This window comes from Hesperophylax consimilis, chromosome 10, assembly GCF_061612785.1.
Source record: "Hesperophylax consimilis isolate HC1 chromosome 10, BYU_Hcon_1.0, whole genome shotgun sequence".
Classification (NCBI taxonomy): domain Eukaryota; kingdom Metazoa; phylum Arthropoda; class Insecta; order Trichoptera; family Limnephilidae; genus Hesperophylax; species Hesperophylax consimilis.
In genome coordinates, this window is record NC_142845.1 from 17,871,986 (window position 1) to 17,896,850 (window position 24,865).

Genomic DNA, 24,865 nt, shown 5'->3' on the forward strand with positions numbered 1-24,865 from the left:
AATCACTTAGGGCAGGTCTACTAATATTCATATGTCTATGCATGGCCACGAAAATATAGCGCGCTTATAGCGTAAAAGCGCACAGGCCTAAAAAATCTAGGGCTCACTTTAAAATCCACTACGATCCCTTGAAAAAAACAACACAATTTCCAAAGATATATTGACCATAAACTCGGTCTACCTATTGAAACCATAAATTCCAATTTATTGATGAAAGAACAAGGATATTTTAAACGAGGGTTATCTAAATGATGAGTTAAAAGCAATCATTTTCCCTATATTACCCATTGTACAGTCTGAAAAGTTTCCTTATAGTTTCCAGTTTGATAAAACGGTAGGTATTAAATGAATACCATAAATTAATTACGATACCGTATGAAAATTGCATAAGAACGTGATTTCAGTTTGATTTTCCTAATACATCGCGTATTTTTAAACGTAATGACATTTGCGCAGAATTCACACACGGACATGCTCGGCGGACAAATCCGCTCGTGTATTCTTGCGACAGACAGACCGGCTCGGTCCGCTGTCCGTCTATCCGTCACGAGCCGATCCGTGTGTGAATGTACGCAACGGATCGGCACGCCGAGCATTCGCAGTCAATAAGCATAACGTAATTCAGTGACTGTATGCTCAAATTTTTGTTTGACTAGATTTCAGAATGAATTAATTAGTTTCTTTTAAAGTTAATTGTGATAATAAGTTAACTTAAGTTTACTGTATTTTATGCTTTATTATTTGTGTTATACTGTGGTTTTAAATTTATGTTGTGATCTTTATGTAAAAGCCCAGTAGGGCGTTGATAAATAAATAAATAATTTGTGTGAGGTTTACAGATATCGCCAGAATATTTTTAAAAATTCCCAAGATTGGCTTGAGAATTTTTACTATAAAATTAAAATTTTAAATTTCCCTGGATGCGATTTAAAAAATGCCTGGTTTTAGTGAAATATCCTATACATCACATACCATCATACATACCATAATTGTAATATGTGATGGTCGCCGCTCGAATGTCTGGATGTCCGCATGTCCGCATGTCCGCATGTCCGCGTGTGCGTTGCGGATAGATCCTTGTGTGAATTCTGCGCATTGTGGCCAACTTTTCATATAAGTCATAAAAAGTTATCTTAATTAAAGTAAATATTAAGAATAAACCATATTCACTTGTTAGATATGATCATGTTATTATGTGATTAGATTATTATGCAAAATTTATGCTGTTCTCTCATTATTTACCAAGAAACATACTCGTTCGCTTATCTTGGCTAGATGAATTTGTTCAGTGAAGTTTCCTTTCTTCTCTCTTATGCAGATGAATAATTGCAGTTTTAAGTTATACGGAATAAAATAAGTAGATATGATGAGTACTGCGAAAGCTAAACGTTTCGATATCGGTATGTACTTTTTTTTTATTTTTTTAATGATCATCGCACAGGAGTCGCAATTGTCCGGAACCAATGGATTATGACATCTCCAATCGGGATATTTTGTTAGAATTGTGAGGCTGAAGGGTACATAGAGGGCAAGGAGGTGGGGATGGGAAGGTTGGGAAGTACCTGGCTATTAATATCTGAGTGGTGGTCTTTTACCAGCGCGATACTTCACTTTTTTGAACATTTTAAAGATTCATTATATCAAAGGCCAAAAATATCATTTTGATTAATTTTGGGTTATTATGCCGTGTTGCCTCCTTCTTTTGACAACTTGTCGGACAGCTTTACACGTAAGCGTTGGTATCCGATACTTGGATAAAACTAAACGCCGTCAACCGCATTAATTTAAACAATTAATATATATTTAAATACCCACCCCAAGAGGATTAACTTGTGCAACCGGTACCACCTCTACATACGTAAGCCCACACTTTACCCCAATCTACACATCTATTTTGAATGTGGTTTTTATGCAAAAAAGTGATTAGAAATTGTAGATTAGATTTGAGGAGAAAATACCCATGGGCACACTAAGTTTGGGGGGTACATTTTGAAAGCCATTAACCAGCACGAAAACAGAAAACCTCATTAAATGTTTCTTTCATTTTATTGACGGGGTTCGTGTAAAACAGTTCACTGAACTGAACAGACGAAAATTTTAAGAAGTTGAATTTTCCCCATCAAATTTCTAAAATAAAGTGAGAATCTTAACGAAATAAGTGATGACGTCATGTACAAACAATATTCGGCGCGTGGCCCGGCATGATGGACGGACCTATGGTCGATTTTGCCTTAGAGGCCTAGAAAAACGATTTTGCCGTGGGGTTTATTTTAATTATTTTTGATGAACGTATTACTAAAATCTCAAATGTTTGTAGAGGGATCCCTCGGGAAATCACTAATTCATCGACTAGAAAAATAAAATTAGTAATTAATTTTATGGTTGAAAAACGTTTTGTAAAATTTTTTATCCGTTTTACATAAAATATTTTAATGGTATGGTCCTGTTTTTACTTACATCCGAATGTTGAGTGATTAAGATGAGATATTACGTACTATTGTTATATTTTATATTTTCCGATTTTATGTCCGGGTTAAATCTTCCCCATAGGAAAAACTAAACTCTTCCACACACTTTTCCACAAATGATCATCTAGTCAATCAACATTATGCAAGTGCATTATATAAGCAAAATAAATACAAAACAATACAAGAACAGCCCGCCAACTCACCGGAGATCACATGGGAAAATAATTCACCGACTCCAGATATTTTCATATCAGAAGGTTCGGCTCGGTAGAACTCCTAACAGGGCCTATAAATCCTACTGATCCCTCAACATAAATATTTAAAACATCTTTCGTTATCCTACATGTATTTAAAATGACTGATCTGAAAAATGAATTTGGTTCGTATTCATAATATGGTATTATATTACGGCAGTCAATCAAGTTATGTTTAATTACCAAACATTGGTGAATTATTTTTAAAACTTGATTGTGCCTAAATTTATACTCGGACGGTGCTAATATAGAACATTCCTATATAATATGTTCTATAGTTTCCGGAAAAGCCAAACATTTTTTTAATTTGGGAGGTGGTCAATGGGTACCGCCGCCCCGGGAACCATACTCTGGGTTACCAACACCTCTGCCACAGGTCACCTGAAGTGGTTCGCTACGTTTGGTGACTTAGCAGGGGTGCCCGGGCTCATGGAGGGTTGTGCGTTCTGGATCACACTGATGAATGGGTCGGCCTACTCACTGCGGGGCGGGCCGGGCTGGGAGAGGCCGGTTGAGGGAGATCCAGTAAACCGGTTATCGCTGTCCGGGCCGCTGGATAGAACAGGGGCCCGACCCTTGGGCTCACGACCAAGGGTGGGCTGCCCCATCAGCCAGCGAAAAAACCCTGCCGCTGATGTTGTGCCGGTTCGTGACCAGTGAGGACCCAGCATCTAGCGTTTGGGGCGCACTGGGCGGCCTCCACAGCCGGACTCTCCTGCCCATTGCCTAGAACCGCAGTCAGAAGAACATACCTTACATTTGGTGTATCCAGTTGCTCCACTCTCCAACTCCCCACCCAACCTTTTTAACCTAATCCTTCCCAACCCATCCTAAATCCCACAAACAAATAAAACAAACTTAAAAACTATGAACTCACAACAAATTAATATAAACTCAGCGACAGCAAACAGTAGGAGTCCTCAGTGTGGACCGAGGATGAAGGTGAATTTCGCTAACATTCGCGGTCTGCACACCAACCTAACTCCCATCCACCACCACCTTCTCTCACAAAATCCCCATCTCCTCTTCCTTACGGAAACACAGATTGCCGAGCCCCCAGATACCTCCTATCTGAACTGCCCAGGATATCATCTGGAAAGCCTTTTCAGGCCCAAAGGAGGTGTCTGCCTTTACAGCCGTGCTGACATTAGCTGCGCTCGTCTCGCAAATATCGAGAGCGCAAAACACGAAGTGTTATGGGTACGTGTGGATCTCACCGGTATGATGAGAATTTATGCGTGCCTATATCGCTCACCAAACCTTGCCGAATCAGACACTGTTGAGTTGTTTAAATACTTGAGTGACACTGTAGATATTCTCTTGCCCCGTTACCCATCGGCCGAGTTTGTAATCCTGGGGGACTTCAATGTTCATAATGAACAATGGCTGAAGTTCTCGGGCCCAACAAACTCTGCCGGTAGATCTGCGGAATCCTTTGCCCTTATCCATGGACTAAGCCAACTCGTAGAATCTCCGACCAGAATACCAGACATCCCATCACATCGAGCCAACCTACTCGATTTGTTTCTCACTAGTGAGCCACTCGGGTACAGAGTGGAGGTGACAGCGCCCTTAGGATCCTCTGACCACTGCCTGATTACCACCTCTGTCCCATCCTCCATGAACCGTCAACCCGACAAACATGTAAAGAGGAAGGTATGGCACTACAGGGCAGCAAAATGGGACGGCATGCGGTCTTTCTTCGGCGCCTTTCCTTGGAGTACTGTATGCTTTAGCTCCGAGGACCCATCAATTTGTGCACGCGAGGTAGAAGAAGCAATCACATCAGCAATGGATTGCTACATTCCCTTCTCCGTCAAATCCTCTGGAGCGGGCACAAAACCGTGGTTTGACCATCGCTGTGCTGAAGCTGTCAGACTCAAAAATACGGCTTTTAATGCACTCCGGAAGATTAGCTCCATGAATAACCTTTCGGAATACCGAAAACGGGCAAGGGATTGTAAGAGAGTTCTAAATAGAGCTAAGAGCGATCACGACCAGAGAATTGCGAAAAAGCTGGCTGACTGCCCCACTGGTAGCCGTGCTTTCTGGTCACTCGCTAGCTCGATCGGAAGAAATTTCTGCAGAACCACTTTCCCACCTCTGACCAAGCCTGATGGTCAGCTGGCTAACTCGGCCCGCGAGAAAGCTGAATTATTAGGCAAAATTTTCGCGGAAAACTCAACTCTTCAAGATAACGGAGAGACTCCCCCTTCCATTCCGCACTGCGGTTTTCAAATGGAGGAACCGAAGATCCGGAACAGAGAGGTTCTCCGAGTCTTGAACGAGCTGAAAGTAGACAAAGCCAGTGGGCCGGACGGAATACCTGCCTTGGTCCTCAAGAGGTGTTCTGCAGAAATGACTCCAGTGCTCGCGAAATTATTTAGGCTCTCTCTCAAAGGTGGAAAGGTGCCAGATATTTGGAAAAAGGCAATCGTCCACCCAATCCCAAAAAAGGGGGACCGTTCCGACCCTTCTAACTACCGCCCCATAGCCATCACTTCCATACTCTCGAAGGTATTAGAAAGGGTGGTTAACAACAAATTGCTCACATATCTCGAGAATAACAATATCCTAAGCGATCGGCAATATGGATTTCGTCGAAACCGATCGTGTGGCGATCTACTCGGATATGTAACGCATATTTGGGGGCGGTACATGGAACGTTTTGGTGAAACCCAAACCGTTGGGTTGGATATCTCCAAAGCCTTTGACAGAGTCTGGCACCGGGCGCTTATCGGGAAATTACCATCGTATGGGATCCACCCAACCCTGCATAGTTGGATTGCGGACTTTCTGAGGGGAAGAACAATTCAAACCGTGGTTGACGGCTCTTCTTCCTCACCGCACCAAATCAATGCGGGGGTGCCACAAGGATCTGTGCTGTCTCCGACGCTGTTTTTATTGCACATCAACGATCTCGTTGAATGTGCACCAATTCACTGCTACGCTGATGACAGCACCGTTCACGAGGGTTATCTTTTTGACAGGCCCCCTTCCACCTATGATGTCCGAACAGCTCGGGAAGTTTTGAAGCGAAAAATTGACCACCACCTAGAGATGGTTCGTGCCTGGGGTAAGGCCAACTTGGTCAGTTTCAACGTCTCAAAAACCCAAGCGTGTCTGATTTCGGCAAAGAGGGAGATCAATGACTGTCTGGTGCAATTTGATGGGAGCACTCTCCCCAATAAAGACTCCATTGAAATGCTTGGAGTTACTATATCAGACCAGCTCAAGTATCGGGGATCCATAGAAGCCCGAGTAAATCAGGCCTCCAAAAAGTTGGGCGTCTTGTACAGGGCTAGGAGATTCTTCAACAGTGACCAGCTGCTGACCCTGTACAAGTCTCAAGTCCGCCCAACTATTGAATTTGGGAGCCACCTTTGGGCTGGTGCCCCAAAATACTTGATAAACCTGCTTGAGTCTGTGCAAAGGAGAGAGATCCGTCTGATTGACAATCCGTTGTTAACAGACCGATTGCCTTCTCTGATGCATAGACGCAATGTAGGCATGCTGTGTCTGTTCTACAGGTATTTCAATGGAGCCTGTTCCAAGGAGCTAGCAGAATTGATTCCTGATGCACCGGTGCACGTGCGCGAAACTCAACGGACACGAACTGAACACCCGTTCACGGTTGACGTTGGCTTCATGAGAACGGGCCGTTTTTACGACTCGTTTTTGTGTAAGTCGGCTCGTATGTGGAACGAGCTACCGGCATCTGTTTTTCCTCCCTCCTATAATCCGAGCCTCTTCAAGGCCCGCATTAACAAATCCCTTCCTACAGCCCCTACCTTACTCCGCCTCACAACGCCGCCCAACCGGGTGGTGACATAGTTCCCCTGTCTGTGCACTGCACAGGCAGGGACACTCTTGTGAGGTGTCACATAAAAAAAAAAAATTTCTACATAAATCATTATTTGATTATATGCTTCCTATAATTTTTAGTATTAATGACTCTATCCTGAATAGCAAGCATAAATCCTTCTATTTCTGCGCTCAACTCTCCAATACTCAACCATTTGTTTGACGAACATTTTTCAACATACGTTTGGTTGAGATAATTGAAGTGTTTTGCGTGTAAAATTTTATTTGACCAGGAATCTAATAATTCCTGGTTGGGATTTATAAAAATTTTGGCAGTCTCGTCTTATAAATTTAAAGGTGTAATGTTTGTACCTGCCTTGCAAATTATTTTGTGCATTTTTGAGCTATGAGCTTTCCTATGGATTTTTTTTAGCATTTCTAGCTGATTATGTTTCAAAGAAGTTATTTTGACTATACCTCTACCTCCTAAATTTATAGGTAAATTAATTCGTTCTATAGCTGAATTTGGATGATAGCAATTAAACTTTGTTAACGTAGTTCTAATAAATCGTTCTAAGTTATCTAAATCTGTATCGGACCATTTAATTATGCCAAATGAGTACGGTAATAGAGGTATTGCCCAAGTATTTATTGCTTTTACTAAATTTTTAGCAGAAGGATTGCATTTTAAAATTTTCCTGTGTAAAATTATTATTGTTGTGTGTGTTAATATTATGTAGCTTATACTATTTAATAGAAAGTGAAATATCGATATTTCTTTAACTATAATAAATAATAAAATGCCATCTATGAACGCGTAGATTATAACGTAGGTTATAACATATACCCTTAAGGTTAATCGCGACTCTCGTTATATTCTACGTGTTCATAGATGGCGTTAATTAATTAATTTTATTTAATAAGGTATTGCTTTACATTATGGAGATAAATTATTGGTATGCGCCCGTATATATACAATATGAATATACAGTTTTGTCAGTAAAAATAATATCAATTCTTCCAAGAAAGGCACACAAATACAATATTGGATTGAATCATCAATATAATGTTGTATTTGTACCTATGCCTTTCTCGAAAGAATTCAGTTTTTAAACGAACAAAACTATTTGTTCATATTCATATTACAGATGTACGGGCGCAAACAAATAATTTGTTTTAATATTGTAAAGCAATACCTTGCAAAAAGCGTATGTTATTAAAATAAATTAATTAACGCCATCTATGAACACGTGGAATATAACGAATGCCGCGTTTAACCTTAACTTGATATTTATTGTGAAATTTACAGGCTGGGGGGTGAGACACGGACAGGCAGTTTTGATTCTCACCTGTTTCACAGTAGCATATTATATCAGAACTAGTATGAGTGTAGCAATAATAGCTATGACGGACATGTCGACAAAACAAACGGGGGAAATCAAGGTAATTTTTATTCAAACGATTCGGCCATTTGTTTTGTTGGCCAACCACCGACACCAGTCGGTTTTTAATATTTCTGTTTTTGATACTGACAATAATTCGTGGTGTAATCCTATTATGACGATATATTGAAACAATGTTTTTGATACTGACAATAATTCGTGGTGTAATCCCATTATAACGATATATTGAAACAATTTTAAACTTTTTTTCATCTTTTTTATTTTTCAGCGTTACGAGTTTCAGTCTATCACGGCGACTGGTATATTTTTTCTAAACTATTATATAAATGCACAGCATTTGTCAAATATCAGGGGTTGCAAATAATGATTTTATTAAAATTATGTGGGTTTACCATCTTCGTTGCTATGCCGTGTTTCACAACAAAATTTCCAATAATTTGGTTCGTGCGGCCTTTTTCGTAAAAATCAAATTTGGATATGAGGCCAAAATACAATAGTATAAATGTAGCCATAAATTTGTGGTTATCCGTTATAAATAAATAAAACAATGTAACTTTATTTTTACCACTACATTTATTTATATACGCGTATCTGTTTCGGAACATTCGTTTCTTCCTCAGGGCTAAATATACGATATACAGGGTGTTAAGGGACGTATTTGACCTATTAGACCAGTGATTCCTGAGTAAAATAATGTAAATGAAGTTTTGGTCTACGGTGACTTTTTCAAATTTTCAAAAACAATTAGAAAAAACCTTCTACATGTCGACACTAGTCATTCAGTCGAGTAACAGCCCAATCCCTCACATTGGCCCTAGCTATCCAATTCCTACTGATTTTCTATGTTTTGTAGAAAAAAATAGCAAAATATGACTGAAACCAGTAACGGTTAGAAATAAAAATGTTTGAAATTGTTTCAGTTACCAGTTATTCAATAAAAGAACTCTCAGGGTTTATTTCAGTGCAGAAATTCTGGGACTAACTACCACATTTATTCCTCTTTGCCCAAAATACTAATGGAGGGAAACAATTTTACCAAGTCAGTGGACATCTTCAATTTATCTTTAAACAAATATAAAATGTTGTTAATGAAGCCATTCAGTTATGTACAATAAATAATGTATATTTCTTAATAAAAGCCCCGAAAAAGGCGTTGATTAATAATTAAATAATTTTTTCAGATATTTGAATGGAATAAGCAGATTCAAGATTATCTCCTCAGTTCATTCTATGTAGGTTACATGCTCATGCAGCTACCAGGAGGGCAGTTAGCGCAGAGGTTTGGAGGGAAACGACTCATCTTTCTGGCACTTATCGTTAATGGAGTGCTATCCTTGGCTATACCAACTCTCGCGATCTGGGTGAGTATGAATCCACTCTCAACGCTCTTGTTTTTGAAAAAAAAATTCATGTATTTTTTTCGGGCTACTCTCATTACCTATAATATGTAATTATTTGTTCACATTTGCACCTATCTTTGATTATTTTATTTTTTCATGTACCCATAGTTATTAAACTTTTCGACATTTTATGATATTTAAAAATACATTTGAGAGAACCCGAAAGAATGTAATATGTAACGATGGTTTGAAAGGGAGATATGAAAAAAGAATGTAAGAGGGGGAGCGATAATATTAAAACGATAATAATTAAGCGTTAATGGTGAAAATATTTAATAAAACACGGCTCGTTTGAAATAGATCAAAAATCTCTCAATAAATGCTTTAGTTGCATTTAAAGATAAACTGTGAATTTTTTTCATGCCTATAAAATATTAAATAACAGAACAATACGTGTTTTAAATAATTTCGGAGATTTCTACGCGATTTTTTTTTCTATCGAGGGAATTTCATAAAAATAAAGTTTCGGCATAACAAATTTAGAGATATTATCTTAAAAAATAACATTTTTTTGAAACTTAAAGAAGCAGGGCTAGACAGTTTGTCTAATCCGATTTGTTGTTCTGATTGCCGAAATAAATTCTACTAAGACATTTTTGTTGTTTGTTTTTGGGGTGTTATGCCGTGTTGCGCTAACTCCTTCTTTAGCCGACGTTTCGGATAGCGTTGCAGTGTCCATCATCAGGGCAGATCCGGTAGATCCGAAGATGTGTTAAAAGATCCGAAGATGTGTAAAAACACATCTTCGGATCTACCGGATCTGCCCTGATGATGGACACTGCAACGCTGTCCGAAACGTCGGCTAAAGAAGGAGTTAGCGCAACACGGCATAACACCCCAAAAACAAACAACAAAAATGCTTTTGGCCGTGAGAATCTAAAAACTTACTCTACTAAGACATATTTATATTTTGTGACGGACGCGTTTTATGCCACCAACAGCCTTACAATTTTTACCCGAGATACCTAAACTATACAATTATGATTACGTGTTGGAGTTTTCACAATAATAAGGTAGGTAATGCCTTATATCGGACGTAGGGTAGCTTGCGAGGTCTAGCGGCAATAACCAGCAAGAGAGGTTGTTTTCAGCTGCTTGATTGTGGTTTGTTGGCATGCTTTTTCCACAAATCAATTTAAGTTTTAATTTGTCCCCATCAAAGTTTAAAACAGTATTTACAGAACCTCTGAAAAATACTTGAGGTTCGATTTTAACTTTAATTTTAAAACAAGAAGAACAATAAAAATATCCATTGTTACAACATAAACTATGTCTGAGCCGTTTATTAGTCAGATTATTTAAAAAATCTTTAAATAAATGAAAGCAGTATTTTAAATATGAAAAGCTTCTCGAATAATTTACAGTCAGTCATTGAGCAAATGTCGATGCGAGAGGACGTCCATTTTTGTCGAAAAAAGTTACATAAACGTGTTGGTACATCAGTAATGGATTTTATTTACAACATGCCGCTGAGCGATTACAGCGGTGTAAAATATAAAGTCCATCCCCGTATCGTAATGTAACAATTTTGCGAGGTTCAGTCCTATCACGGACTATGTCTCGCGACCTGAGGATAAGTCACCTGGGGGATGGTTTTTTTTTTTTTTTTTTCTGCCCTAATGCTTGGGCTGCCTTGACAACTTGGGGGCTTTAAAATACTATGTTTTTTTGTATTTTATACTATATTTTTTGTATTTTGACTGAGTTTTTTGTCGGTATTAGTTTAAGATTTTACTAATCGAATACTATGTTTTTTTGTATCCGTTGTACTTGAGTGTTCTTTTTTTAGAGCCAGCATTAGGGTGGGTAGGTGATGGATACTGGGAGGGGGTAGGAAGGGTTCTCGTAGGGGCTAGGTTTACCTAGGCACGAGATGCTAGGGTTCGGGTGAGACGTTAATTTTTTATAAAATGGTATGGCTAAATCCACCATGTGTTTGCGGAGTGGGGGGATGTTCGAGCCTTTACTAATGATGCTATTTCGTACGAACCAAGGGCTTTTGGTGTACCGTCTGAGTGAGGCATTCTGGAATTGCTCGAGTCGCTTTATGTTTCCGCTGGCCCATATAGGGCTAGCGTAGGTAATGATGGGGCGGATTTGGGATTTGTAGATGAGGAGTTTGTTGGATAGTGAGGTTTTTGAGTTTTGGTGTAGTAGTGGTGATAAAGCGCCGGCGGTTTGCCGGGCTTTTGTTAGAGTGTTTTTAATGTGTGGTGACCAAGTTAATCTCCTGTCTAGTGTGACTCCAAGATATTTGGCGGTCTTTTGCCATGGTATGACTTGGCCGTACATCGTGATGGTCCTTCGCTGAGCGGTAGTTCGTCTACCTCTGGAGAAGTAGACGGCTACGCTCTTTGAGGGATTGACGTCTATGCGCCAGCGGTCATACCAATCTTGGAGTCTGTTTACGTCTTGCTGAAGGCGATGTGTAACCATCCTGGGCGAACCGTGGGTAACCATGAGGGTTGAGTCATCAGCGTAGAGCATTACTTTAGAGTTAGGGTTGTCTGGAAGGGGGATATCATGAGTGTAAATGTTGAAGAGGGTGGGGGACAGCAGGGAGCCTTGGGGTACTCCTGCTGTCATGAAACGTGGGGATGAGATTGCATCGCGATATCGCACTTGAAAAGTGCGGTGCCGAAGAAATCATTTTAATACACCAAGCAGTTGGGGATCTATGTCTGTTTGGTGGAGTTTGAGAAGTAGGCCGTTTATCCATACTTTATCGAAGGCTTTGGCTATATCTAGGAAAATAAAGTCCATCTTCACCGCAATTATGTTCCTATACAGCGCAGGACCGCAAGAGGAGTCTTGTCCACCATGGAAATTGGAGTGGGGGTAATGACTCTCAGCAAAGAGGGAACGACTAAAGAAGAAGTGTAATCTATTGTGAATCTTTCCAGGGAGGCTGGGCGGCAGTGTATGCCTGCAGAATAACCCAAGGACTCACCCAGGGCATCTTCGTCCCCTCCATACACACATTAATCGGAAAATGGGCGCCAGTAAATGAAAGAAATCGTATAGGAAACTTTGTATACACAGGTAATGAGTAACCACTGCAATGTTTAATTTATGATTTGGGAGGTTTAACGCTCGTTAGAACGACCGCATAAATATCCATTCCGTTTTGTAATTATTTATATTATTTACAGATACTCAGTAAATACCGTTTTCTATTCAAATGCGTCAACAAACAACGTTAGAATGAGTATTCTGCGGTAACGGTTACAGAAGGGCCTGATTCCTTGATTTTTTTAAAAATATTTGGTATAAAATAACATTTTGCTATCTGGCACATAGTCAATTTTGGTACAAAATAGTATTTGATCATCTTTCACGCATCTCAATTACTTCCAATTAAATAAAATAGGCAGCATTCCAATATTTATAATCAAATGAATTAATTTTCTTACCTATTCGGGTTGTGCTCGACGTGTTCACTGTTCAACCACCAGGACCTGAAATGAAGTAGAAAGCGGCTAAACCATGTTACAAATCTTTGATATTTTTCTTTTAGTGTTATAATTATATTTTAATTTTTAATCTTTATTTTTTATTTTAAATTTATCTTTATTTTAATGTTGTTTTTATTTTCTTTTATTTTTTTAAAATGTATAAATTCTTAAATTATAACATGGGGGCCTCAGCACGGGTAAACAACCCAGTGAGGCCAACATTACTAAATTGAAATATAAAATATTGTAAAAAAAAATGTATCAATAATAAAAAATAAAAAAAAAATAAACCGAGATGTACAGCGATCGGAAAAACAATTAACCACCCGGTCAAACCAATAATCTTTCACTGGAGTGATTTTCGGCATACTATTCCATGTTAGAAAAAACGTTTTGAGTGATAGCGTCATAATGTGCCATATTTATACAACCTATGGAACCTAATATGGAATAAACTTCGAAATCTCGGTGGATTCATAGGCCTTAAACCGCAGAAAGCAGTTTCATGTTTCCATATTCAAATTTAGAGGAATGGTATTGATTAAATAATATGGACATATATTTCTTAACACAAATTTCTTGAGTGGTTAAGCCATTTGGTCAGTTATGAGTAATGCATTGTTTATAAATCGAAGGATATAACCTGGGAACCATAGCAGCCATGTTGGCATCGGGTAAACTGGCTGCGACGAGGTTCGGCTGGCCGCTGATATTCTACTCGGGCGGGGTGATGAGCCTGGGGGCTGCACTGCTCTGGAGTCTGCTGGGGGCGGAGTCTCCCAACGCTCACGGGGGCATATCACTGCAGGAGAAACTGTACATAGAGACCTCTCTAAATCAAGGAGGACAAGAAAAGGTAACGCCATTAACGCCTTCGGCTATTACTTTATTGTAATGAGATTGTAATTGTATTATGCGACGACGCACAGTGGGCTGAAAATCGCCTTTCATAGACATAGAGACTTGAATTTTCAAGGGTATTTTTTTTGGCTAGAAATGGATTCTGCTGATAGTATAATAGTAGATATATCGCCACATTGGTAAAAAAACTTTTTTTAATTTCTTAAATTGTTTTGGCTTGCAGAGTAAATAAAATATTGTAAACTAGACAAAGCATACTAATATGTATAGCATTTAAGCATTAAAATGAATCATCAACATAAAAAGTTTTTTGTCAACTTTGAGCATTTAAAAAAAAATCTCAAGTAGCGCCACAATACGAAGTATGTCAAAAAAATACAAATAAATAGTAGTATATCTGTGTGTAAGGATAATATAATGTTCAACGTTATGATTCCAGAGATAGCCTCATTTTTAATGTCAGTGCCATACAAATTATTCTTTAAAAAATTATAACTCCTTCATTTGTACACGCAATTGCTTCACACAAAATTTTATAGCATAGTAATGATCAGCAGAATCCATTTCTAGCCAAAAAAAGACCCTTGAAAATTCAAGTCTCTATGCCTATGAAAGGCGATTTTCAACCCACTGTGCGACGCACTGTAATTGTTGCTTGCTTGCAGCCCAGCCACACGCCGTGGCGTGCCATGCTGAGGTCCCGGCCGCTGGGCGCGTTGCTCGTGGCACACGTGGGCGGAGTGTGGGGCTCCATGTTACTGCTCACGGAGACCCCCAGCTTCATGAAAATGGCACTCGGTATTAATGTCGAAAATGTGAGTTATGGCTAATTATTTTATCCTTAATTTACTGGATGCTACATTCAGGTTCGCAACCCCTAAGGAAATAAATAACATAATTAAAAAATTAAAGAAAAAAAAGCAGCCGGTCCTGACGGCATCTCAAATAAAATCTTAAAATATCTGCCAAAGAAAGGGATCTGCGCTATTACAGCCATCTTCAAAGCGTCACTGAGATTAAGTTGCTTTCCAAATGATTTTAAAGAAGCTTACGTAATTTTGATTCCCAAACCAGGCAAGGATCCATTATTAACGGAGAATCATCGGCCTATTAGCCTCCTTCCGTGCCTAGGTAAAATCCTGTAAAAAGTTATACTGTCAAGACTAAACTCCTTCACTCAGGACAGTAAATTCTTGCCAGACTTCCAACATGGTTTTAGAGAAGGTCATTTTACCTCTCACCAACTCCTGCGTGTTGTGGAACACATCACGGAGGGGTTTTAATACTAAGAAAAAAACAGTAATCCTCTCACTCGAAGTAAGCAAAGCCTTCGATAAAGTCTGGCACATCGGTCTTTTATATAAAATGAACGCTCTCGGGTATCCATTAAGACTTACGCAATTAATAGTTAGCTACCCGAGAGATAGATGCTTTAAAGTAAAATTAGATAACGTTTTCTCCACAACCCGCCCTCTATCAGCTGGGGTCCCTCGAGACAGTCAACTCTCTCCATCCTTATATAACATCTACTCTAGTGACATTCCTAAACCCATTGACCATAATTTTAAAATCACTCAATTTGCGGATGACACTAACATCATGTCTAGTTCTACAGTCAAGAGCATCGCCACAAAGCGTGTTCAGAGACAGGCCACTCTCTGAACTAACTGAAGAGTGGTGCAAAAAGTGGAGAATCTCAATAAACCCGACAAGCGCCGTGACCGTTTTCTCAAAGACACGGCCAAGACAGCCCCGATTCATTAGACTTTTTGGGGAAAATGTTCCATGGGAAAAGTCAATTAAATACCTAGGTGTAACGCTTGACTCCAAGCTCGCCTGGAAGAAACATGTTATAACTGGAAAATTAACAGCAGCAAATAAATGTCTAGCATCACTCTATCCAATAATGGGAAAAAAAAGTCGTTTATTAACTAATAATAAATTACTTCTTTATAAAACAACAATAAGACCAGGTTTCATACATAAGATTCAATTCTTTCAAAACAAAGCCATTCGACTTGCTTTAAACGCTCCCAAATGGATTAGAATTTCTTCTATCCATAATGACACCAACATTCCGCTGATAAAAGACTTGATTGTTTCCCAAGCAACCAAATTTTATACCGGCCTTCTCAGCCACACTAATCCCGCAATAAATACCCTCGCAAAATATAGCGAAAACGATAAATTTTAATTTAAAAAACCCAAGATAGTCCTAGAGTCAGTAAACTCATGTTTCGGAATACTAAATCAAAAGTCTTGTAGTTCATTTTATAACAGTTAGTCAATAAATAGAGTTTGATTGGTTTTTACATTTTTCTATACATCGCCGACATTAGCTGCCTTTATACAGTCGCTCTGTCGCGCGTGAAACAGCAATAGTGCGCGAAAGAATGCGCGTGTAAAGATGAGGGATTCGGAAGGGATAGACCGTGCGATTGCGTTCATCAGTATTTGACGCAATCGCGTGGTTCGAGGTTGCTTTACACGTACAGTTCTTTCGCGCACGCAAGATGGCGGACATACGCACGTGGAGTAAAGAATTAATAATAGAGTTACTTGAGTTATATAAGTCTTTTCCTTGCCTATGGAAAATTAAGTCGGAACATTATAAAAACAAAAATCTTAAGGAGGAAGCTTACATCAAAATAATCGACTTTTGTAAAGAGAAAGGATTTCCTGATGCCAATCGAGATTTTGTGGTCAAAAAACTACAAAGTCTAAGAGGCTCTTTTCGAAAGGAACTAAAGAAAGTTCAAAACAGCCACCGCAGTGGAAAAGGAACAGATGAAGTGTACAAATCCTCGCTTTGGTACTATGATCATTTGCTGTTCACTAAGGACCAAGAACTACCTACTGACAGTATATCTAACATTGAGGATGATCCAGATGATGAAAACAGAGCTGTTGAGGAAAATATTATTTCGACCAACGAAGGCGGAATAACAGAAAGTGGCGTTGGTGAAATTGGACAGCAAACTCAAGTCGTAAGTAAATTTAATTTATTTTTATTTATTATTATTATACATTTAAATATATCCAATAGTACAGTTAAAACATTTTGACCGTTTAAGAACTCACGTTACTTAACCCTATTGGTTGTCGCACACAAAGACACACACACACGCAACTTTAAGAGAAGGTCCGACAACCTTTACATTATATTTTCTGTTTTTAAGTTCTTCCACTATTAACCATACGATCTTGCCACTCAACACTCCCATCTGTATTCAGTGGCGTAGCTAGGTAACCAAGGGCCCTGGGGCAAATTAAAAAATGGGGCCCCACTGCTATGTAAACTGATTAGGTTTTATCAAATAAAAATATGAAATATACAAACACTTTAAAAATGCTAAGCTACTTAAGCTCTTTTTTGTGCACTGCAGACTACAGGGCAGGTTATAAAAATATTAAACAGTAACAACATAAATTACAATTAATACTTGGTGTAGGTTTGACTAATAAAACGAAATAGAGAAGATTCAAGGGTTTATTATATAAAGGTCGGACCTACCAACTGACTAAATAACAATTATATTTACAATTTTTTCCTACCTTTAGTTTTCGCAAAAGTATCAATGACTTCGTTTAAATCCAGGCTTTATGCGGTTTTGTTTTCAATTGCTATTAGCGATAAATGTCGGAGTCGAGTTTGGCCCATCTTATTTCTTGAATTATTTTTTATTGTTTTTAATTTGCTAAATGACCTTTCAGCTGATGCAGAAGTGACAGGAATTGTAAAGAATAATAACATTGCTGTAAACACTTCCGTTAGGTCGCATTCTAGCACTCCATATTTGCTCATTATTTCCTTACATAATTGGTGAAGAGTCCATGCTTGAGTTAGTTGAGGTAAAACTAGATGGTAAATATTAATAAATTGAAGTGAAAAACTAGGGCCTATTATATCTGAATATTTTCTTGGGAATTCGTCACACTTTTTTAATAAAGCTGCTTTATCAACATGTAATAAAAATGTTGGTTTTAGAAAATCGAATATATGACAGACTGCACTCATACCAATAAAGCGTGTATCTAATTGAGATATTACTGTGTCTAGTACATTATTGAAAATCTCAATTTTAAATATTTTTCTCGGTTTGGAAATCGGTGATCAGCAGCTAATTCATCAAAATTTTCAAGTTCCTTGTCGATAATATTAGTATCGTTTTTTTTCCAAAATTCATACACAGCACATGCTTACGAATGGCCACTCGAACAACTGTGTTGTTTAATTCTTTCTGATAAATGCTTCCAATCTCGAATTCCCGTACACCAAACATTATTCCTTTGTGAAGGAAATAACCAGCAGGGTTGACAATAGGCAGCATCTCGTATTTTGGAATAACACAACCAAAAACGATTAGCTGGCCCATAATTAGAACACGAAAAGTAGTACGATTTTGAAAAACACCTATTGTTCTGGTTGATGTCTGTTGGAAAAGGTCCTGAAGGCTGTAAAGGCTCCATATCAAGAATTTGACGTTTTTCGTTATCACTATATTTTGTTCGTGAAGTTTCAAGTCATAAGAAGATTTGTCGTACACATTTTCGAAAAATGTAGAGGTCTGTGGTTTCTCCAAACCCTCTGCTCTTATGTATGTCATGCAAACATCATCCACGTTCACATGATCGGCGGCGGAGGTATCTCCAACTGCAATAATTGTCGAATCTTCTTCAGTAGGCTTCTCAACCAACACTGCAGTTACCACATTATTTGAGTCACTATCAATAGAAATATTTTGGCCAGATGTACTTGAAGAAGGCTGACTAAAAAACTTGGCAATTTTGGGCAATTTTTGTTTACTATCTTCTCTTTCTTGGCGTTGTTTGCGTTTAAATGCACCACTGGGTTTCTTCTTTTTATCCATATTTCAATACGCTACAAGTGTCGTTGGGGAATGACGCGCATATCACTATCCGTCAAATTGACAACACTGCCAACCTACAGAAAGAATTTAGGGGAATTCCCTAGGCATAACTTTTGAATTTCTCTCAACTGAGTTGTCATGATTAAAGTGGGGTTGCAAGTTGCAACCTGTCATATTTATTTTGAAAATGGGAGAAATTTCCAAAAGTTCAGTTCGATCGAGATTTCTGGTAAGGATTCGAGGGCCCCCTGAGCTTGAGGGCCCCGGGGCACTGCCCCGCGTAGCCCCTATGTAGCTACGCCGCTGTCTGTATTAAAGTATGTTTTATATTGTTCTCTGTTTCGTTTAGCTTCCGAAGTGATCTGTGTGTGGGGACGTCTTTGAAGATTGATCAATGGAACAGAATTTTGTTGAGAGTCTGTAGTAAACTCGTCTCGTGGGTAATTAGAAATAGGATATGTGTTACTGCGTTTACACAAAAAATTGTGTAAAGTGCAAATAGCAAGGACGACGTAACAAATACTTTTGTGGTTTTTTATATTTATTGCTGTTTGTAATACCCTAAACCTAGCTGAAATGATTCCAAATGCATTTTCAACTACGTTACGGGCCCTTGACAGTCTGTAATTATAAATCCTTTTTTCGTAATCTAGTTCTCTCTGAGAATATGGTTTGAGAAAATTAGGTTCTAATCCAAACGCTTCATCACCCAGAAAGACAAAGTTCAAGTTATTTACGGTATCACAATTTTCTGGAAAATTGAGATCGCCCATTTGCAGTTTATGATAAAATTCTGTTTGCTCTAAGACTCCTCCATCGGATACTCTTCCATTTTTACCCACGTCAACATAAAGAAACTCATAGTTTGGACCAACTAAAGCCATCAATACGATGCTATAGAAGTGTTTGTAATTATAGTACACAGCTCCGGAACCCGGCAAAGGCACAATGCGAATGTGCTTGCCATCCATGGCACCTCCGCAGTTGATGAATTGCTATTTCACTTCAAATTCTTTTGCTATCTTGATCCATTCTTCCTTCGTAGACGGCATCTGAAAATGAAATTATAATATGTTTTTTGTCTTATATTTTTAGAATGATGCTGCTCCTACTGGATGGGACTCGACACCGCGTAGAAATAAAAGAAAAGCTACAAACAACTACCAGGCCGAATTCTTTAAAGTCTGTGCAGATATTCTCAAATCAAATAGCAAGGAGTTTTCGGAGTTCGAAGTCGCCGGAATGAATATGGCCAAAAAATTAACTAAAATGGATCCGGTGCAGGCAATTTATGCGGAATCCTTAATAAATAATATTTTACGCAAAGGGTTGCTGAAAAAGTTGACGGAAGAAACTGACATATGCGACAATTATTGTAATAAGACCATTCGAACACCGTCTTCTGCTGACTTGCACAGGACTTCATCGATTAGTTCAGACGTATCACAGTCTATATTAGAAGGCATCTATCAAAATCAGGAAGAAACAAGCCTGAGAACTTTTTACGAATCTTCTACTGATACGTACCAATGACAATCTGATATGTATCTCAAATGAATCACAATTAATCTCAATAAAAAATACTATGTAAAACTATAATTTGGATGATGATTAAAGATATACAGGACTGATTATTTAGATTTTTATTTATAACAATAATAAAGTTACTTACCTTTAAATAATCCACCCTTAAACATTCATAAATAGCTCGACACGTTTCTGGTATTATTGAAGAAAGAGATGGAGCAGATATACCGGTACTGAATTTCAAATCTTCAAATGAGCGTCCTGTGGCGAGATATCGAAGAGTTGCTGCTAATCGTGCTTCTGCACTAATACTCTCTCTCATAATGGTGTCTTGCCTTGATATTTTATGTTTGATTTTATCTAACAACATACTAAATAACTGATCATCCATACGCAAATAATTCTTGAAATCGTCCGGATAATTTTCACGTAATTCTTCAATCAGTGGCATATGACAATATTGCTGTCTGTATTTCTTAACCCATACAGATCGTTTCTTCTTCTTTTTGAGTAGGCTAACACCAGCAAATATCATGACTTGTGCCATGATATTTCTTTTTCTTCTATCCATTTTGCTCCGTCGCACTATACTGAGTGTACGCGAACTTGAGTAAAACTTTGTAAATTGCACACACTCCAACACGCGCCAGTTCCACGCGGTCTATCGCGCATGATTAGTCTTTACACGTTCGCTCTTTCCGTTCACATGTAACGTACACATGTAATCGCGCGCGAATGAATGTTAAACTTCAAAACTAACAAAAAGTGATCGCGCACGATTGCGCGCACAGGCTTACCAATACGCAATCCTGTACGCTCCTGAGAATGCGCGATAGAGCGACTGTATAAAGGCAGCTAATGGCCAACCGGCTACATACATCAACATAAAACACATTCAAGAGTATAATTATATTGTTCCAGAGCGGGTTACTGAGTGCACTGCCGTACGCGTGCGGGTTTGCGAGCACAACGCTGGCGAGTGGCTTGGCGGACTTGGCGGTCAATCGTCGGTTCTGCTCCGTTACTACTGTTAGGAAGGTAGCTAATACTATCGGTAAGTGTTGTTAATTTATTTTATTGACTATCTATCTTCAATACAACTTTTTTTCTCATATGTGTATGTAGGAAAGTTCCATAAGTAAGTATGAACAGATACTTGAACATGTAATTAAAAAAAACCAGCTGTTATGGTTTTATAGAAAAATGGTACTTTTAATATGAAGAATTAAGAGGATTTAGAAATAATCAACCGTGTGAAATGGCTCCCAATCTAGTTCTGGACGACTGGAAACAATATTCAGATACACATAAATATATGATCGCGGTTTTCCTGAACTTTAAGAGCTTTTTAAACTATAGATAGTTTGTAATGGCATCTCAGGACAGCGGCAATTCTTTTTATCTCACTTTCATAAAATTACTTTATTTCTGTGACTATGTGAAGTCGATTTGGAACAAGAAAATAAAATATTTATAAAAAAAGTAAACTGTTGCAGGCACTTGGGGCCCGGCGGCTGGACTGATCCTGCTGACCTTCATCCCTCCCGAACAGGCGGCACTCGCAGTGGCCCTCCTCGCGCTCATCGGTGCGCTCGACTCCATTGGCTCCCTCAGCTTTATGGCGAGTGACTAGCTATATATATAGATATATATATATATATATATATATATTAGTAAAATCGTCTAAAAATACTGGAAGTTGGTCTATAAAACAGATCTAATATGGTTGCTTGCCCCGCTACACTGGCGGCCGACCGTCGGGTATCGAGACCCGAGTGCTGACAACCGGCTCGTTCACTCATACATCTATCTATGGTCGTTCGCCTAGTCAAATCGGCACCCGGGTTGTGAGAGTCGGTCGCGATACCCGGGTGCTGACGAAAAAATAATCCGCTCGCTCTTTGGTAGCTCGTGAGCGGGTTTCAATGAGCGGGTCATCCACGAACGACCCAGGACTACTTTCAACGGTGTGAATGAATCTCGATAGAATCTATTAGACCAACTAAATCAATAATGACTTGGTGTGTTTCAGTTGAATCACATCGACTTGTCTCCAAACTACGCCGGTCTTCTGATCAGCTTCACGAATTGCTGCGCGGCGGGCTTGTCTAACTTCGCTCCCATCACGGCTGGCTTCATTCTGCAGGAAGAGGTAAGAATGCTTTGATATCTGCTGACAGGTGTGCTACAACATTACTTGTGTCTTTTACCTGAAATCTTGCCAATGCACGAATGGAGAAACCTCGAGGAGATGTTCTTAAAGCAGTGCAAATTTTGATCATTGGCACCTTTTTTATAAAAAAAACACCCGGAAAAATAAAAGACAAAACCATGCATGTTGAATAGGCGTCAAATAAATATATTTCCTTAATTAAATAAATATATTTTATTTAACGCCCAGAGGGTTTTTTCATTATAGTACACCGTTGACGTGTTTCAACATGAGAAAAAAATGAGGTACATATAAAAAATAAATAAAAAATACAGTGATCAGGTATGTTTACAGAAAACTTCAACAGCAAATTTAAACCCTAATTTGGAATAAGTATTTTGTAAGGTCCACAAAATTTACCAAATTAATTAATTATGTCATTACCACCAGGTATTGGCTTTTTATAGAGTGAAACCTTTGTATCGGGGAATGAGCAATATAGTATGTCTCAGAACGCCTTTCGGTACAATGTGCAAATGCATATGAGCAATATAGGGTGCCTAAGGACGCCTTTCGGAACAATGTGCAAATGCATATGAGCAATATAGGGTGCCTAAGGACGCCTTTCGGTACAATGTGCAAATGCATATGAGCAATATAGGGTGCCTAAGGACGCCTTTTGGAACAATGTGCAAATGCATATGAGCAATATAGGGTGCCTAAGGACACCTTTCGGTACAATGTGCAAATGCATATGAGCAATATAGGGTGCCTAAGGACGCCTTTCGGAACAATGTGCAAATGCATATGAGCAATATAGGGTGCCTAAGGACGCCTTTCGGTACAATGTGCAAATGCATATGAGCAATATAGGGTGCCTAAGGACGCCTTTTGGAACAATGTGCAAATGCATATGAGCAATATAGGGTGCCTAAGGACCCCTTTTGGAACAATATGCAAATGCATATGAGCAATATAGGGTGCCTAAGGACACCTTTCGGTACAATGTGCAAATGCATATGAGCAATATAGGGTGCCTAAGGACGCCTTTTGGAACAATGTGCAAATGCATATGAGCAATATAGGGTGCCTAAGGACACCTTTCGGAACAATGTGCAAATGCATACTACTGACGCGGATGGCTATTTAACCTATGTATGTGATGTTTCAGAGTGACATCACCCGATGGCGGCTTGTTTTCTTCGTGGCCGCCGCGGTCTACTTAGTCAGCAATTTCGTCTTTCTAGCCTTCGGGTCGGGCGAGAGGCAACCCTGGGATTCTGTTGATGTCAATAATACACAACGGACAGTAACAGCTCCTGGTAAGTATTTTATTCAGAAATATTACATTATTCTGAAATTTAAATTAGACAAATGACAAAGAAAAATGAGGTGAAGTCGATCGAACTTGATCGAATAGAGTGGAGTCGTACGGATTTAAATTAAGCTTTATTATCGATTGGAGACTACTTTACGATAGATACCCAATATACAAGGGTTGAATAAAACAAATACTCAATTAAATGTTTTTAGTTTTGCTGTAAACAATCTAATGCGCAGGTCAATTTAATAAAAATATGAGTGTATCATTTTCATGATGTGTTGTCAAAAATGCGTTGGTTCGGCTTTGCTAAAAACGTACATCAATTTCGAATTTTGATTGCAAATTCTAATTTCGGCATTTTACAGGATAACATCGATCATGCTACGAGTAACTAAGTACAATTATAAACCAATTTATTTCATTTGCCCACATGTAGAACCAACATTAGAAAAAAATCTCAAACCTCTGTATATGTGCGTAATATAACACAAACTTGTCACAATGTAGACATTCTTACGATTCATGGGCACGATTGTAAAATAATACGTGAGTACGGAATGTATGGTTTGTACGGCAACTCCTATAATTATCCTAAATTCCTCTTCCTCTCTCCCTTACCTAAAATTAGTTTTAATATTAGATACAAAGCATAATAAACTTTTTGGCTTAACTTCAATTAACTTAAATATATCTTTGTATCCTGTTATATATGTGTATAAGCTGTTCGTTTCTTATAAATAAATAAAACAGCAAGCTGGACTGTAATTAGGCGTAACTATAAAATAGAATGCATTAATAAAGTATCAAAGGAAGTGTGAGCCGGGAAAATGACCATTAAAAAGACTAACAAATGAATATGTGTTTTTTAAATTAACTGATTCAATTTTTTACAGCCTTTTTTACATTTTGTAAATCAATTTTTTATGAAACTGTTAATTCGTTATAGAATAAGTACTAAGAATCAATTTCATCTCTTGCACGTTCTTGGGTACCCCCTTCTTTAGAAAACTGTCTATCTGTCTAACTGTCTATCTGTGGACACTGGACACCATGGACACTGCAATGTTGTCCGAAAAGTTGGCTAAAGAAGGAGGTGGCGCAACACGGCAAGATACCCCAAAAACAAATCACTACAATACTTTCTGCCGTGAAAATCTCAAATCATATCTAGTTTTTTTTTGTTTCAGAAAATGAACTTGAAAGCGCTGAACATTATTTATTGAAGAAATTTGAAGGAAACCAACGTTCCAGCAAGTGATAATTAATTCCTTGATATAAATAAATTGAGATATGTTGTGAGACTGAAGGGAGTGACGAGGGGAAGAAGTTGTGGAATAGGAATGTGG

General features: G+C 38.5%; 2 protein-coding genes across 2 annotated transcripts; one reads left to right on the top strand and one right to left on the bottom strand.

Annotated features, from left to right (window-relative positions):
- Nucleotides 1-1,298: 1,298 nt before the first annotated feature.
- LOC149420397 (putative inorganic phosphate cotransporter) lies at nucleotides 1,299-24,865 on the top strand. Its single transcript, XM_089636351.1, has 12 exons — nucleotides 1,299-1,400; nucleotides 7,836-7,969; nucleotides 9,111-9,290; nucleotides 12,233-12,371; nucleotides 13,420-13,640; nucleotides 14,311-14,460; nucleotides 20,965-21,097; nucleotides 21,540-21,668; nucleotides 21,759-21,835; nucleotides 22,076-22,195; nucleotides 23,367-23,517; nucleotides 24,707-24,865. The coding sequence occupies exons 1-12, from the start codon at nucleotides 1,364-1,366 to the stop codon at nucleotides 24,775-24,777; spliced, it is 1,542 nt and encodes a 513-aa protein (XP_089492477.1). The 5' UTR covers nucleotides 1,299-1,363; the 3' UTR covers nucleotides 24,778-24,865.
- LOC149420398 (uncharacterized) lies at nucleotides 18,804-20,761 on the bottom strand. The gene is made up of 2 exons (XM_089636294.1): nucleotides 20,099-20,761; nucleotides 18,804-19,511 (listed from the first exon to the last, which is right to left on the bottom strand). Exons 1-2 carry the CDS (start codon nucleotides 20,612-20,614, stop codon nucleotides 18,804-18,806), a joined length of 1,224 nt encoding a protein of 407 aa, XP_089492420.1. The 5' UTR covers nucleotides 20,615-20,761.